The sequence below is a fragment of the Callithrix jacchus genome, chromosome 22 (genome assembly GCF_049354715.1).
Source record: "Callithrix jacchus isolate 240 chromosome 22, calJac240_pri, whole genome shotgun sequence".
In the NCBI taxonomy this organism is placed as follows: Eukaryota; Metazoa; Chordata; class Mammalia; order Primates; family Cebidae; genus Callithrix; species Callithrix jacchus.
Genome location: NC_133523.1, coordinates 38359495 through 38374357, shown reverse-complemented (window position 1 = coordinate 38374357; position 14863 = coordinate 38359495). Strand labels below are relative to the sequence as shown.

At 39.0% G+C, this 14863-nt stretch overlaps 1 protein-coding gene, 1 long non-coding RNA gene and 1 pseudogene across 19 annotated transcripts in view; 2 read left to right on the top strand and 1 right to left on the bottom strand.

Moving 5' to 3' along the window:
• Positions 1 to 3960: 3960 nt before the first annotated feature.
• On the top strand, positions 3961 to 11367 carry LOC144576523 (uncharacterized). The gene is made up of 3 exons (XR_013530976.1): positions 3961 to 4070; positions 7330 to 7449; positions 7759 to 11367. It is a non-coding gene; the product is annotated as an uncharacterized LOC144576523 (long non-coding RNA).
• LOC103789989 (golgin subfamily A member 4 pseudogene) lies at positions 5445 to 6555 on the top strand (annotated as a pseudogene).
• The window catches only part of ZNF283 (zinc finger protein 283), a 36881-nt gene continuing 31547 nt past the window's right edge, over positions 9530 to 14863 (bottom strand). For all 18 annotated transcript variants that reach the window (XM_078360037.1, XM_054250027.2, XM_035287280.3 and 15 more), the window contains one exon: positions 9530 to 14275. In XM_078360037.1, the coding sequence (XP_078216163.1) occupies positions 12573 to 14275 (1703 nt within the window). In that variant the 3' untranslated portion in view covers positions 9530 to 12572. The remainder of the gene's footprint in view (positions 14276 to 14863) is intronic.

The following is a 14863-nucleotide window of genomic DNA, read 5'->3' as shown; positions in this document are numbered from 1 at the left end:
ATCTCTACTAAAAAATACAAAAATTAGCAAGGTATGGTGGCTTACACCTATAGTCTCAGCTACTTGGGAGGCTGAGGCAGAACTGCTTGAACTTGGGAGGCGGAAGTTGCAGTGAGCTGAGATTGTGCCCACTGCTCTCTAGCCTGGGTGACAGAGTGAGACTGTCTCAAAAAAAAAAAAAAGAAAATTATTCGCTAGGCACAGTGGCTCATGCCTGTAATCCCAGCACTTTCGGAGGCTGAGGCAGGTGGGTCATGAGGTCAGGGGATCAAGACCAGTCAGACCAACATGGTGAAACCCTGTCTCTACTTAAAAAATACAAAATTAGCCAGGCGTGGTGACGTACACCTGTAATCCCAGCTACCTGAGAGGCTAAGGCAGGAGAATTGCTTGAACCCAGGAGGCAGAGGCTGCTGTGAGCCGAGAGCACACTATTGCACTCCAGCCTGGGTGACAAAGCGAGACTCCATCTCAAAAAAAAAAGTTATTTAGTTCCTGCTGTCTTTTTGTTATTGATTCCTAATCTAATTCTAATGTGGAATAGAGAACATATTCTATTTAACTTGAATCCTTATAAAGATTTTGAGATTTGTTGCATGGTCCAGGTTATGGCCTATCTTGACATATAATCTGTATGTACTTGGAAAAACTGGGCATTTTGCTGTTGTTTGGCAGAATGTTATGTCAACAAAATCTAATTGGTTGATTATATTGTTCAAGTCTTCTCTGTCCTTATTGATTTTTCAGCTATTCTGTCAATTATTGTCAGCAGAGTGTTACTATGTTTGACTATAATTGTTATGTCAATTTCTGTATAGATTTACACATTTTTTTGTTTTTGATCTTTTATCCAGTCTGTTGTTCATTCTGGGTTATTTCTACTGTTCTGCCTTCCAGTTTCCTGATTCTTTCCTCTGTTCTCTCCATTCTGCTGCTAAGTATATCCAATGAGTTTTTAACTGGTAACTGAATTTCTCAGGTCTCAAAATTCCATTTGGTGTTTCTTTATATCTTTGATTTCTTTGCTGAAACATTCTGTATTTTTATTTGTTTCAAGCATGTTCATAATTATTATCTGAAGCATTTTTAAGATGGATGCTTTAAAATTCTTGTCAAATAGTTCTAATATTTCTATCATCTTAGTGTAGGCATCTATTGAGTCTTTTTCATTCAGTTTGAGATCTTCCTGGTTCTTGATGTGATACATGATTTTCTGTTAGAACTGAACATCTTTGGTTTTATGAGCTGAGGCTCTGGATCATACCTAACAAAGTGCCACTGATTGGGCAGCTTAAACAACATGAATTAATTTCCTTACAGTTCTGAAGGGTAGAAGTCTGATATCCAGGTGTCAGCAGTATGTTTCTTCTGAGGTCTCTCTCTTTGGCTTGTAGATGGCCATGCTCTTCTGGTATCCTCACATACTACCTTCACACACCCTTTGAGTATCTGTGTCCTGATCTCCTCTTTTCTAAGGACACCAGTCTTACTGGATTAGGGCCCACACCAAAGACCTCATTTAACCTTAATTACCTCTTTAAAGACCTTATCTCCAAATACAATCCACATGTTGAGATACTGAGAGTTAGGACTTCAACATATGAACTTGGGGAGTGGAGTAAACAATTCAGTTTATATTACCTGGTCTCCTCTGACATCCCTGTGGTAGGGGATGTGGGTGCTGCCTCATTACTATTGGGTGGTGACAGAAATCCAGATTTCCCACTCAGCTTCCATTGATACCCACAGGGGCTCCTCATTGCTAGTGGCAGGGGTGGGAGTTCTGGTTTCCAACTAGACCTCCACTGATACCTTTCTAATTTGGGGGGAACGGAGTGCCTTATTACTGCACTTCAAACAGCTTCTACTATTTGCACTGGGTTAAGGGGTGGGGAGTGGCCTCATTACCACTGGGTGGTGAGGAAAGTCCTGACTGTCCTGCCAAGAGTGGAAGCATGGGTCTTTGCTGGCATGCTGGGGATAGTCCTGAAGCTTTCTCTTGTGGTATCTGACTAGAGCACAGCAGTAATTTTCTAAAAGTTTTCTGTCTTGCTAGGCTGCCCTCCTCCTTGTCTTTTGGCTAAAGAGAGCAGGCTTTTGCTGGGACTTTTTTGTCTGTGCCCATTGGTGTACTGGGACTGCTGGCTTCTTTGGCTTCAAGTCTGGCACAAAGGAGGCATAAAGAAAACCAAGGCAACTCAGCACCGGTCTACCTTTTCTCTATGACGCAGTCTTCTTTTTCTCTCTCTCTCTCTCTCTTTTTTTTTAATAACTAATGCCCAGGGTTTTGACTGCACTTAGCTGGGTGAATAAAAAAAAGTACATCTATTATATCTTCCTGGAAGTCCCTTCTCATTTTTTTTTTTTTTTGAGACAGAATGTTACACTATCACTCAGGGTGGAGTGCAGTGGCATGATCTAGGCTCACTGCAACCTCCACCTCCCACCTCCTGGGTTCAAGCAAACCTCCTGCCTCAGCCTCCTGAGTAAGCTGGGACTACAGGCGTGCACCCCCACACCCAACTAATTTTTGTATTTTTAGTAGAGATGGGTTTTTGCCATGTTGGCCAGGCTGGTCTTCAACTCCTGCCCTCAAGTGATCCACCCGTCCCAGCCTCCCAAAGTGCTGGGATTACAGGCATGAGCCACCATGCTCATCCTTTTCTCAATGTTTACCAGTTTTCCTGAAAAGTACCCATGAATTGAATGCAATTCCAATCAAAATGACAATGCCAGAGACATCCCTGTTCATGTATTTTGATGAATATGTATACACACTTTTGGGTTAAAGGTAAGAATGGAATTGCTAGGTTATGAAAATGCATACATTCAAATTCAATAGATCTTCCCAAATAGTTTTCCAAAATGATTGTATCAGTTTAAATACTCGCCAGTAGACTAAGATATTAAGTTTTTTTGACCTTAAAATCCATTTTTCGCCGGGCGCAGTGGCTCACGCCTATAATCCCAGCACTTTGGGAGGCTGAGGCGGGCGGATCACGAGGTCAAGAGATTGAGACCATCCTGGCCTACATGGTGAAACTCCGTATCTACTAAAAATACAAAAATTAGCTGGGCGTTTGGCACGCGCCTGTAGTCCCAGCTACTCGGGAGGCTGAGGCGGAAGAATTTCTTGAACCCGGGAGGCAGAGGTTGCAGTGAGCCAAGACTGTGCCACTGTGCTCCAGCCTGGCGACAGAGCAAGACTCCGTCTCAAAAAAAAAAAAAAAAAAAAAAATCAATTTTTCTTCTTATTTTGAAAAGAAACATTTCTGTGGGCCCTTAGTACCATGCCCATTCTGCCTAATGAATAAGTTGGCCCTAGCATACACCTTGGGCAAATCAGCCAGATTCGTATTTTAAGTGAGAGAATGCCCAACTGAGCATGGGGAATTTCAGACTGGGAGTTGGAGTGAAGGCAGAGGGCTTAAAAAGGTTACATAATCTCAAAATCCGAAACACAAACCACTTCACGTCCAAAGTAACACACATAGAAACTAACCATAATCAGTACAACCCCATCCGTGGTCACACACAATGAATCCCACAATGTCACAGAGTGAAAACACACAACGCCCAGGCATTCTTTCTCTAAAACCAATGCACACTTAACGCCTGATGTGCCCCTGCCCCACAGGGCTCGCACCTAGAGTACCAACCGCCGACCAGACTCTGGAACTCGGTTACCTTCTCTCACACGCAGGTTTGAGGTTTGAGGTACGAATCTCCGTGCTCTGCCGTCTCCAGTCGAGACTCAAAATTCCACTAGCCTCCTCTAAACACGCAGGACGGCGTGAAATCATAGCCCTTAATAAAGTCAACGAACGGTGCGTAAGACACAGCTCTTGCGCATGCGCACCCTGAGCAAAGGCTACAGAACCGCGGGCGCCGCGGACACTGTTATTCCGGGTGGACTACATTTCCCAGAAGTCACCGCGGTTGGGTCACCCTCGAGCTCTAGGTCCTTTTCCGGTGTCCGAGCGGCCAAGGCCCATGTGTTGAGTAGACTGTGTCCAAAGAAAAGAAATCAGCGGAGGTTTCCACAGTCGCTGGCCGGAATGGAACCGGCGGTAAGAATGGGAGGCGCTGAAGACCAGAAGGCGCAGGGCGTGTGTGTGTGTGTGTGTGTGTGTGTCTCCATCACTCAAGGCATATGCATATATGTGTGTGTGTGTGTGTGTGTGTTATCTCCACTCAAGGCATATGCATATATTCATATGTTATTTTACCCGTGTGTGTGTCTGTGTGTGTATCTACATCACTCAAGGCATATGCATATATTCATGTGTTATTTTACCCATCATAACAGGATAACAGTTTGTAATGTAATATTTTTACTCATTATCATCAAAGTTCTGTGTCATCACTTTTTATTGAAGTGATGTATATCATATACAATAAGGTGCCCACATCATATATATATATATATATATATATATATATATATATATATATATAAAACTCAATGAATTTTTGCATTTGAAAGGATCAGTGTACTCACCACCCAGATCAAGACATGGCAGATTTCTATGCCCTGCCTTAGAGGATCTTTCTGTGTCTTGCCCCAGTTAGAACCCACTGTTCTCCAATAAGGAGTAAGTGCTATTCTGACTCCCATCACTCAAGACAAGATTTGCCTGTTCTTGAACTTCATATAAATGAAATCTCTTATATCTCCCTTTTTTCATCCCAACGGGTACTTTTGGAATTCACCCATGTTGTTTTGGAAATCAACAGGACTTTTTTTCAATTGTGATATAATCTTCCTTTATACGCCACATCACAATTTGTTTATTCGTTCTCATGATGATAGGTTTGTAGGTTCCCCAAGTTTCTCCCTCTCTCTGTGTTTCACAGAATGCCTTGACCTCCCTGTGACCTGTTCAGCTGCATGTTTTCCCTTGCAGCTTTGAACCCAAGGTAGGGCCTTGAATATTCCCAGGCACGGGTGAATTTGTATAGTTTATGGCCTGAAACACGGAAAGATCAAAACATGTTGCTAAACACATAGAAGCTAGCTGTGATCCTAAGCCAAATTTCTTAAGCCCTCATGAAAGTTTCAGAACCCAGCCCATTTATTGTGGACATACCTAAGTAGATGGGTCTTCATTAAAATTAAGAACATCTATTTATAATAAGACATGATTAAGAAAGTGAATAAGAAGCCACAGGCCATTCTTTCTTAGCTCTCCCTTTCTCCTCTCTCTCTCTCCTCCCACCCTCCTTTTTGTCTGTATACATACATAGAAGACTTTTGTTTAAAATATATTCATAAATTCCTACAAATCAATAGGAAAATGACAAATCAAACTAAAAATGGGGGAAAGAGTTGAATGACCCAAGAGTATATCAAAATCGATAATATCATATGAAAAGATGCTCCCATCATTATCAGGAAATTGTAACTAGAAGTCACAATGAGATACCACCACACATGCACCAGAATGGCTAAAGTTAAAAGGTCTGACAACACAAAGTATTGGCAAGTTTGAGGATCAACTGGACATCATATACATTGCAGTAAAAGTATAAACTAGGTAAACCACGTCCTCCCCTAGGTATATACTCAAGAAAAGCAAGAACGTATGTCCACAAAAAGACTTGTAAAGGATGTTTATAGAAGATTTATTTATAGTAGTCAAATATCAGAAACAACCTTTGTCCAGCTCAACACTCAGCTAGAGTCACCCCAAAAGCAGTGGCAGGGGAGTTCCCAAAAGGGACTGCCCAAACCATCCCAAGAAGGAGCATCAGCAAGAACTGGAAATACTAAAGAAAGAATTTGAACAAGAAAAGGAAGAGAAAATCAAACAGGAGCAGCAAGATCTTGAACTGAAGCACAATTCCACATTAAAACAGCTGATGAGAGAGTTTAATACTCAGCTGGCACAAAAGGAACAAGAGCTGGAAATGACCATAAAAGAAACTGTCAGTAAGACCCAAGACGTGGAGGCTGAACTTTTAGAAAGCCATCAAGAAGAGACAAATCAGTTACTGAAAAAATTGCCGAGAAAGATGATGATATAAAATGAACAGCCAAAAGGTATGAAGAAATTCTTGATGTTCGTGAAGAAGAAATGACTGCCAAAGTAATGAACCTGCAGACTCAACCTGAGGAGCTGCAGAAGTAGTATCAGCAAAAGCTAGAGCAGAAGGAGAACCCTGGTAATGATAATGAAACAATTATGGAGCTACAGACACAGCTAGCACAGAAGACAACTTTAATCAGTGATTCGAAATGGAAAGAGCAAGAGTTCTGAGAACAGATTCACAATTTAGAAGACCGTTTGAAGAAATATGAAAAGAATGTATATGCAACAACTGTGGGGACACCTTACAAAGGTAGAAATTTGTATTATATTGATGTATCACTCTTTGGAGAACCTACCAAGTTTGAGTATTTGCAAAAAGTGCTTTTTGAGTATATAATGGGTCCTGAGACTAAGACCATGGCAAAAGTTATAACCACTGTACTGAAGTTCACTGATGATCAGACTCAGAAAATTTTGGAAAGAAGATGCTCAGCTAATGTCATGGCTTTGATCTTCATCTTGAAGAAGAGCGCCGCTGGGCAGCTGCTGCTTGGAACCTGTCCACACTTGCTACTCTGACAGCAAGATTGTCATTCCGGGCCCCTCATGTAGCCAAAAGACCAGGAGAAATTTGGCCCGCAGATATGTTGCAGATGCCTTTAAAATAGATTTTATCAGTGGAGAAACGGTGATTCATTTTTCTTCAGTTTTCTCTTGGGAACAGTTTTTTGTTGTTTAAAAGAAATTTTGAATTGACTTAACCTGCTTTTATGGACTTACCTAATATTCCTTTCTTCCATTCTTTTTAAAGAACTGCTTACCTTTCCTATTTATTTTTAGGGTGATTTTTAAAAAAGACTTGTGCAATACATTTTGAGGTGAAACTTAGTGGATTTTTTCTGATAAATTAGAGCATTTAATTGACTATTTTATTCAGGTTGATTTGTTGAATATTTGCTAAAGACCTGTTCTTTAAGCTATGACATATAATAAATCCCATTATTTATTTATAGGATTTTTTATTCTTATTTACGGGATTTTTTATTTTTTCAGAGGAAAAAACACTACTGTAAATTGTGAATAGCCAGTACATAACTGTATTGTATGCAAATCTGTGACTATTGGCAGTGTCATCTCTGATAAAAAGATAAAGTTTATTTACTATATAAAAATTATCTTATGAAATTTATACATATTTGTAATTATACTTATTAAAATAAAGGATCACTTGTTATGTCACATACATACATACAAAGCTAATGAAACTTAAGAGTCTCATTTTTTTTTTTTGAGACAGGAGTTTCACTCTTGTTGTCCAGGATGGAGTGTAGTGGTGAAATGTCAGCTCACTGAAACCTCTGCCTTCTGGTTTCAAGCGATTCTCCTGCCTCAGCCTCCCAAGTAGCTGGGATTACAGGTACTCACCACCACGCCTGGCTAATTTGTCTGTTTTTAGTACAGACGGGGTTTCACCATGTTGGCCAGGCTGGTCTTGAACTCCTGATCTCATGATCCACCCACCTTGGCCTCCCAAAGTGCTGGGATTACAGGTGTGAGCCACCACACCTGGCCAAAGGTTTCATTTTATTTAAATGAAACCTTTGAGAGTCTATAATTTAAAGTAATACCAGTGATTATTTCAGAAATTACATATGACCAATTTTAGCAACTAAAAGCAGATGTACACTGCTGGCTAATAGGAAATGTTTTCTTGCTCCTGTCACAGGAGATGGTCTCCCTTATTATTTTCTGTGGATGTTGTCATGTCTGTTTGTAATATCTGGAAACCTGCCAGCTGTCATGGTGCCAGCCAACACTGGGAAGTGCAGAGTGGAAAATGGAAGAGAAACTTAGCTTCTGAAGATTTAACTTTGCTGATGAATCAAAAATATCTGGAGCCCAGTGTCCCTCTGAAAGCACTTTATATGAATCAATATACTTCCTCATTGTTCTAGCCAGTGTGGTATTTTAATTTCTACTGAGTGTATCCTAACTGAATCAAACAACTAAGGGTCATAATTCATACTGGGAACTGGAGATGCAGAGATAAAGCTGATTCCATGACAGTCATCAAAACCAGCTCACTTTCTGGTGGGGAATAAACACATATACACACAAACACACACACACACACACAGAGAGAGAGAGAGAGAGAGAGAGAGTCATGGGCTAGGTGTTAATTGTTGTCCTACAAACTGAACAGATGCTCTCTGAAAATAGGCACATCAAACGCATCCAATGCCAGGAGCAAAGAGAAATTCCAAGAATATACAAATAGGTAACAATCAGAAAATGGAAAATTAAACCATACTTTTCAAACTATAATTTTCAACAATCAGATACCACTATATTACCTACCAGAGTAATAAAAATATTCTTTAAACTGATGATGTCAAGTATTATCAAAGATGTGGATAAAGTAGAACATTCATATACTGCTGGTGAGAGTGTAAGTTGGTTCATTTGTTTGGAAAACTGTTCAGAAGAATTTAAACTTACTAAAAAAATTGAACAGCCAGGCGTGGTAGCTCAAGCCTGTAATCCTGGCAGTTTGGGAGGCCAAGGCGGGTGGATCACGAGGTCAAGAGATCAAGACCATCCTGGGTCAACATGGTGAAACCCCGTCTCTACTAAAAATACAAAAAATTAGCTGGACATGGTGGCGCGTGCCTGTAATCCCAGCAACTCAGGAGGCTGAAGCAGGAGAATTGCCTGAACCCAGGAGGCGGAGGTTGTGGTGAGCCGAGATCGCGCCATTGCACTCCAGCCGGGGTAACAAGAGCGAAACTCCGTCTCAAAAAAAAAAAAAAAAAAAAAAAAATTGAACAGATGTGTATCCCATGACCACACCCCAGCAATTCCACTCCCAGTATATACAGAAAGAAATGTTTACACGTGTACTCCAAAAGACATGTACAAGTATGACCATAATAGCCCTATATGAAAGTTCTGAATTCCAACACAATATTCTCAAGAACACATAATAAAGAATGTTCAATAAGGGGCCATGTTAGAATGCTTCTTTTATGTGGATCTTGGCTAGTACAACATGGCTATTGTACTAGGCTATTGTTCCTTAAAGGAACTGTGCTGAAACTCAATAAATCTGTTATGTCTGAAGTAGGAATTAAAAGACAAAAAAAAAAAAAAAAAGCAACAGACGGAACTAAAAAAGTGATTGAGGATCAAACAAAATAACCTAATAGGATCATACAATATTAAAGAACAGGTAATTGCAATCCCAAACAAAAATACAATAAAAAAGAAAACTTATATCATCTAATTCATGAGATGCAAAAATCCTAAATAAAATAGCAAAATGAAATCAAGCAATACAGCTGAAGGACACCATGACTAAACTGGGAATATCCAGGAATGAGAGAAAGTCAGTGACTCTATAAATCAGTATAAATTATCACATTAACAAATTAAATACTATACAAGTGCAGAAAGAGATAGTGAAATGGCATTTGATAAAACTCAGGAGGCACCCCTACTTGGCCACAACAAAGGTTTTTATTCACCACTGAGCACACGATGCTGCCATTCCACCATAGCTAACAACCAGACATGGTGACTGAAATTCTCTTTTGGTTATAGCAGTATTTCCCAATACAATTTCACCTACCTGCAAAGATAATAGGTCATGGGAATCAGTATTTCCACAGTGAAGTTTGCCATATACCAGTTTAAACAAAGTCCAACCATTTTCTTCACTAGAATACTCTTTAGTAGTTTTCTTCTCTCTTCTCTTTAGTCTTTTGATAAGCTGGTGAGGTGCTTTTACTTGTTCCCTAAGAGGGGATTTAGTAGATGCTACTTTAGAAGCTTCTTTAACTATAAAATCCTGCTTCATTTTCAAGTACTAGTAAGCACTGGTGATTCCTGAGATATCATTTTAGAACGTTGGGATAAGGCACCATGTCTACATTTCTTGGTTAAAAGGCAAATGTGGCACCCAGAGGGAGTGGCGTAATAACTAGTTGCCAATAATATATCCTGTTGAAACTCCCAAAAGACTCTGCTTTGTGTTACACTTATTAAAAGTGCAATTGTTGGCTTGATTTTTATGCCTCTGAAAAGGAAAAAGTGCAATCATGTGGAATGATGATCACTAGATGGTGAATGACTGAAAAGTGATACACAAATGCCCTATGTGCACAAAATAGAGAGGTCAGGTACAGACTTATGACAATGAATGACAGACACTTAGTTGTCAATGCATTAGTTCTGGCGGAACTGACATTATTTTAAAAAAGAAATGATTTTTTAAAGGGTCGATTTCCAACTGTGTGAGTATATACACACACTATTTCATCATAACTAACCTGCTTTGATGCTAGCACTAAGTCATGACAGCCACCTGGCTGAAAGTGGATACAAGAAGCCATCAATTTTAAGATGGACTGTGATTTCCAAATAGCAAAATACAGCCAGGAGTGGTGGCTCACACCTGTAATCCCAATACTTTGGGAAGCTGCGGCAGGCAGATTGCTTAAGACCAGGAGTTCAAGACCAGCCTGGATAACACGGTAAAACCCCGTCTCTACTAAAAATACAAAAACTAGCCAGGTATGGTGGTGCATACCTGTGGACTCAGCTACTTGGGAGGCTGAGGCACAAAAATCACTTGAACCTGAGGGGTGGAGGTTGCAGTGAGCTCAAATCACACCACTGCACTCCAGCCTTGGCAACAGAGAGACCCTGTCTCAAAAAAAAAAAAGTATAATACATATCATATGATCACACATTTCCAAACATCATTGATCAATTGGCTGACCAATCCTACAAGATATGTAATGGATCTTTATAATGGAGAGCTCCACCAGTTATCATCTTAAGTCATCAAACTTGGCACTGGTGATAGTGGGGGAAATGGATACCATCTGCTTCTGATGTATTGCAGGATGAAGTACACACCACCATGTGTGAAGTGTCCTCGGAAAATATTTTTAAGCCTCTATTTCCAACTTCATGTTATGAGAAATGTGAAGGAAAGGCCCATATCAAATTTCACCATGAGGAAAGAAACAAATGTGTGACATTCTATAAAAAATATAATATAAAAAAAGGTGTTTTGCTTTCCTAAGCTCTTCAAAAGTCTGGATTTTTTCAAGTGTCAATTTTTAGCCCAGCTTAAGGAATAAACTCTGAATAAAAATCCCCTCAAATTATTTATCCTTACTAGATCTTATCTAGAATGAACTATCTGAAATTCAAACGGATGAGTGGTTATGGGAAGCTTTTCTGAATTCATTCCACCAAATGGTTGTGCCTCTCCTAAGAACTCACCAGTAGCAATACTAACAATGAAGACAATATGAACAATATTTGATATGTATTGCACATAGGCTACATACCAGATACTCTTCCAAGGATACAATGCATACTAAGTCCATCTAATCTCTATAATAGTAGTATTAGTTACCATTGGCATTTTTAACATCATGTCCAAAGGAGATAAGCATTTTGCTCACCATCCTACAGGTAGCATGGAGGTGAAATGGTGATGATAGTATGGTATATGCCATGGATAAAGGTTTTCCTACATTTGTTACATTAACAGTTATTCTCTAGGATGAATTTACTGAAGTTTAACAAAGACTGAAGAGTGTTGGAAGGCTTCTGTACATTTAACATATCTGGTATAAATTATCTTATGCTGTTACAGGCATTAGAAAATGGTGATTCCCTCATTTGCCAAATCTTGCTATAGTATAAATATTCTGCTATTCTAATCAGAGAGGTGAAAGTGAAGAATTTTTTATTTAAAGTAAATTATATTGTGACTTGTCTCATGTCTTGAAAAGTGTGAGTCTTGTCTCTAAAATTATTTCTGGGAAAGAATAAACTTTGTTTTCAATTCCCAATCATTTGTGGACTGATAATTTTGTAAAACAGAATAAGAGTGTTATGGAAACATCAAATTTCTATAAAAGTTCCAAATATTTACTCACTTTCCACATTTATCTCGTGATTGACAGATGACAATTTTGTGACTGGCACCAGTTTCTGGATTTGAGTCGCATTTGTTTAAAGGCCTTCCTATAATTCGAATTCAAATGATTTCTCATTTGGATGAATTCTCTGATGTGCTCTAAGATATTTACCATGTCTATAAGCCTTCTCAAATTCCTTACGGGCATAGGATTACAAAGCAGTATGAATTCTCTGATGTGCAGCAGGAACTGAATTAAGTTTAGGTCCTTCCCACATTCCTTCCATTTAAACTGTTTAACAAATACCAATTTCCTGGTGTTAATCTTGAATAAAGATCTTCACACATTCCTTACATTTAAATGATTTTACATCAGAATAAATTGATACCAAGTAAGACTGTACAGAAATCTAAAGCCTTTTCATATTACTTATATTGAAAATATTTCTCACTAGTATGAATTTCTGGATAGCAAGATAATTGTCCATAGACAGAAATGAATGGCTTTTGCACACCCCTTACATTCACAGGGTTTCTCAAGAGTAAGAGTTCTCCTTATGTTGTTTGTACACACACACAAAATGTTCTTTTATAGCTTTCAATCATAAGGTTTCATCGGTATCAATTTTCTCATTTGAGTAAGTTGTCCACAGAAAGGCTTCCCCACATTCTTTATATTTGTAGGGTTTATCATTACTATGAGTTCTCTTATGAACAAGTTTTGAGCCATGAGTAAAGGTCTTCTTGTATTCCTTACATTGATAAAGTTTCTCACCAGTATGAAATCTCTGATGAACACTAAGTTGATAGCCACTACCAAAGGCCTTCCCACAGTCTTTACATTCATAAGACTTCTTGTTAGTATGGACTCTCTCATGCTTAACTAGGCTTGAACCCCAACTGAAGGCCTTCCCGCATTCCTTACATTTAAAAGGTTTCTCACCGGTATGAATTTTCTGATGCTGAGTAAGGTGATAGCCACGACTAAAAGCCTTCCCACACTCTTTACATTCATAAGGTTTCTCCCCTGTATGGATTCTCTCATGTTGAACAAGGCTTGATCCACAATTAAAAGCCTTCCCGCATTCCTTACATTCATAGGGTTTCTCACCAGTATGAAACACCTGATGTCGAGTAAGTTGATACCCACTACAAAAGGTCTTTCCACATTCTTTACATTCATGGGATTTCTCACCAGTATGAACTCTCTCATGTTTAACAAGACTTGAACCCCAACTAAAGGCCTTCCCACATTCCTTACATTCAAAAGGTTTCTCTCCAGTATGGATTTTCTGATGTTGAGAAAGGTGATAGCCACGACTAAAGGCCTTTCCACATTCTTTACATTCATAAGGTTTCTCACCAGTATGAATTCTTTCATGTTGAATAAGACTTGATCCGCAATTAAAGGCCTTCCCGCATTCCTTACATTCATAGGGTTTCTCACCAGTATGAAATATCTGATGTCGAGTAAGTTGATAGCCCCAACAAAAAGCCTTTCCACATATTTTACATTCATAAGGTTTCTTACCAGTATGGATTTTCTGATGCTGAGTAAGTTGATAGCCACGACTGAAGGCTTTCCCACATTCTTTACATTTATAAGGTTTCTCGCCTGTATGAATTATCTCATGTTTAGCAAGGCTTGAGCCCCAAAAAAAGGCCTTCCCACATTCCTTACATTTGTAAGATTTCACACCAATGTGAATTTTCTGATGTTGAGTAAGGTGATAGCCACGACTAAAGGCCTTCCCACATTCTTTACATTCATACGGTTTCTCACCAGTATGGATTCTCTCATGTTTAACAAGGCTTGATCCCCAACTAAAGGTCTTCCCACATTCCTTACACTCATAGGGTTTCTCGCCAGTATGAAATCTCTGATGCACATTGAGTTGATAGGCACTTAAATAGTTCTTCCCACATTCTTTACATTCAAAGTGTCTTTCAGCTGTATGAGTTCTCTCATGTTGAACAAGTTTTGAGCCATGACTGCAAGCCTTCCCACATTCCTTACAAACATAGGGCTTCTCTGTATTACGAATTATTTGATGTGGCATAAGAGATTCACGTTTTCTGTAAGAGAGTAATTTTTCATAGCTCATTACCATTTGACTGAAGTATCCCTCTTGATGTCCTTTTAGTCCCTCAAATATGCTTTTGCACTTCCAATTATTCCTGAAAATGGATGCCTCACGGCCAGGGATTTTACTTTTTTCCTTCATCTCCCATTGAGAAAAATTTATTTCAAAAATATCCTTTTCTGAAAATATTTTTTTGGCGTCATATGTTGTTGACTCCAAATCTGAAAGAAAACAAGAAAACCACACATTTTATTTCCTTCACTAGGAAAAAAGAAAAAAAACTACAGCAGAAATAAAAGACAAATTAGGAGACTTACTGAACTTACTCCTGAGCATTGATTTTACAGCTCTGTGATCCTGATGTTCTGATTTTATACTTTTCTGGAGGATTCCACAGAGATCACTTCAACAAGTCCCTCATTTTCCCATGCTGATGTCCCCTCAAACCAAATGTCAGCTTCCATCAATCAAGACCTTATATGCCCAGTTGTGGTCATCCAATGTCCCCTGCTAGGTATGTATCTTAATGGGAAGCAGATTCTTAGCATAATGAGCTTTGGCTGATTTTGTTTTGTCTAACCTCACCTTTCTAGATTTTCTGTAACATGTGGCTTTTCTTTACCTCTAGCCAAAATTCTACTGGAAGACTTGAATGTAACTCCAGCATTTGTTTGTGAACTTCCAACTCTGATATGTTATCTGTTTGGTTATCTCTATGTGATTTATTGGGAGATAAGAAATAATCTCCACTTTCTAATTGACTTATGTACACTCTATATAGCCCCATATAGCTGATTTATCAGGAAATC